Below are 1,156 nucleotides of genomic sequence, written 5' to 3' on the forward strand. Positions count from 1 at the left end.
GGCAAACCAAGACCCCACCCGCCGCAGAGAGGCATGGCTCCTCAGACGAGAGCGGCGGCAAGAACCGGGAGTTTAAGGAGAAATACAAGGGCCACTCTTCTAACCATCACCACCACCACAACCACCACTCTCACAAACACTTACATGCCCAGCTTGGTGCCGGCCCCAGCAGCATGGCGAACAAGCGCCCAGGAGACTCTAAACACAGCAGCCAGCCTAGCGCCGTGCCCCACAAGAGCTACGGTCCCCTCGCCTCTTCCCGCAAGAGGCCCCTGCTAGAGGAGGCACCGGAGGCACCCGCGGCCAAGGCCACAACCCACGAGCACCAACCCAAAGCCAGCCAAACCTCCCACCGCCCCTGAAAAGAGTGACAAAGCCTCAGCCCTGAAGCTGAGGATCCCGGTGGCAGGTGGAGGTGGGGAGAGGCCACTCTCCTCCAAGCAGGAAGAGATAAAAATGCGAATCAAGATGCCAACCGCCGCAGAGAGGCATGGCTCCTCAGACGAGAGCAGCGGCAAGAACCGGGAGTTTAAGGAGAAATACAAGGGCCACTCTTCTAACCATCACCACCACCACAACCACCACTCTCACAAACACTTACATGCCCAGCTTGGTGCCGGCCCCAGCAGCATGGCGAACAAGCGCCCAGGAGACTCTAAACACAGCAGCCAGCCTAGCGCCGTGCCCCACAAGAGCTACGGTCCCCTCGCCTCTTCCCGCAAGAGGCCCCTGCTAGAGGAGGCACCAGCCGCTGCCGCGGCCACGGCCACAACCCACGAGCACCAGCCCAAAGTCAGCAAAACCTCCAAAGGCCCCGGCATGCCGTTCCCTTACCCCCACCTCCCTGGGGCGGCCCACCTCCCAGGGCATGGCTCAGATGTGAGCAACCTTCCCCTACCCCAGGCCAACAAAGCCCGGGGTCCCCACAGCAAATCGGACAAGGGTCCCATGGGGGCCAACGGGCACAACGCCAACCAGGCCAGTGACTACCAGGATACGGTCAATATGCTGCACTCGCTGTTGAGCGCGCAGGGCATGCAGCCCACCCAGCCCCCTGCCTTTGACTTCCACTCGTACGGCGAGCTCTTGAACCCCCGGGCTTCCACCAGCTCCAGAGCTGCCGCCCACACGGACAAGCCCCTTGAAACACCCCCAT

General features: G+C 62.3%; 1 protein-coding gene across 1 annotated transcript in view; it reads left to right on the forward strand.

Annotated features, from left to right (window-relative positions):
- Positions 1-1,156, forward strand: part of CCNT1 (cyclin T1) — a 9,404-nt gene that overhangs the window by 7,261 nt on the left and 987 nt on the right. Inside the window, exon 9 of the mRNA XM_009883197.1 lies at positions 351-1,136. Coding sequence (XP_009881499.1) covers positions 351-1,136 — 786 coding nt within the window. The remainder of the gene's footprint in view (positions 1-350; positions 1,137-1,156) is intronic.

The sequence above is a fragment of the Charadrius vociferus genome, unplaced genomic scaffold (genome assembly GCF_000708025.1).
Source record: "Charadrius vociferus isolate BGI_N301 unplaced genomic scaffold, ASM70802v2 scaffold564, whole genome shotgun sequence".
NCBI lineage: Eukaryota > Metazoa > Chordata > Aves > Charadriiformes > Charadriidae > Charadrius > Charadrius vociferus.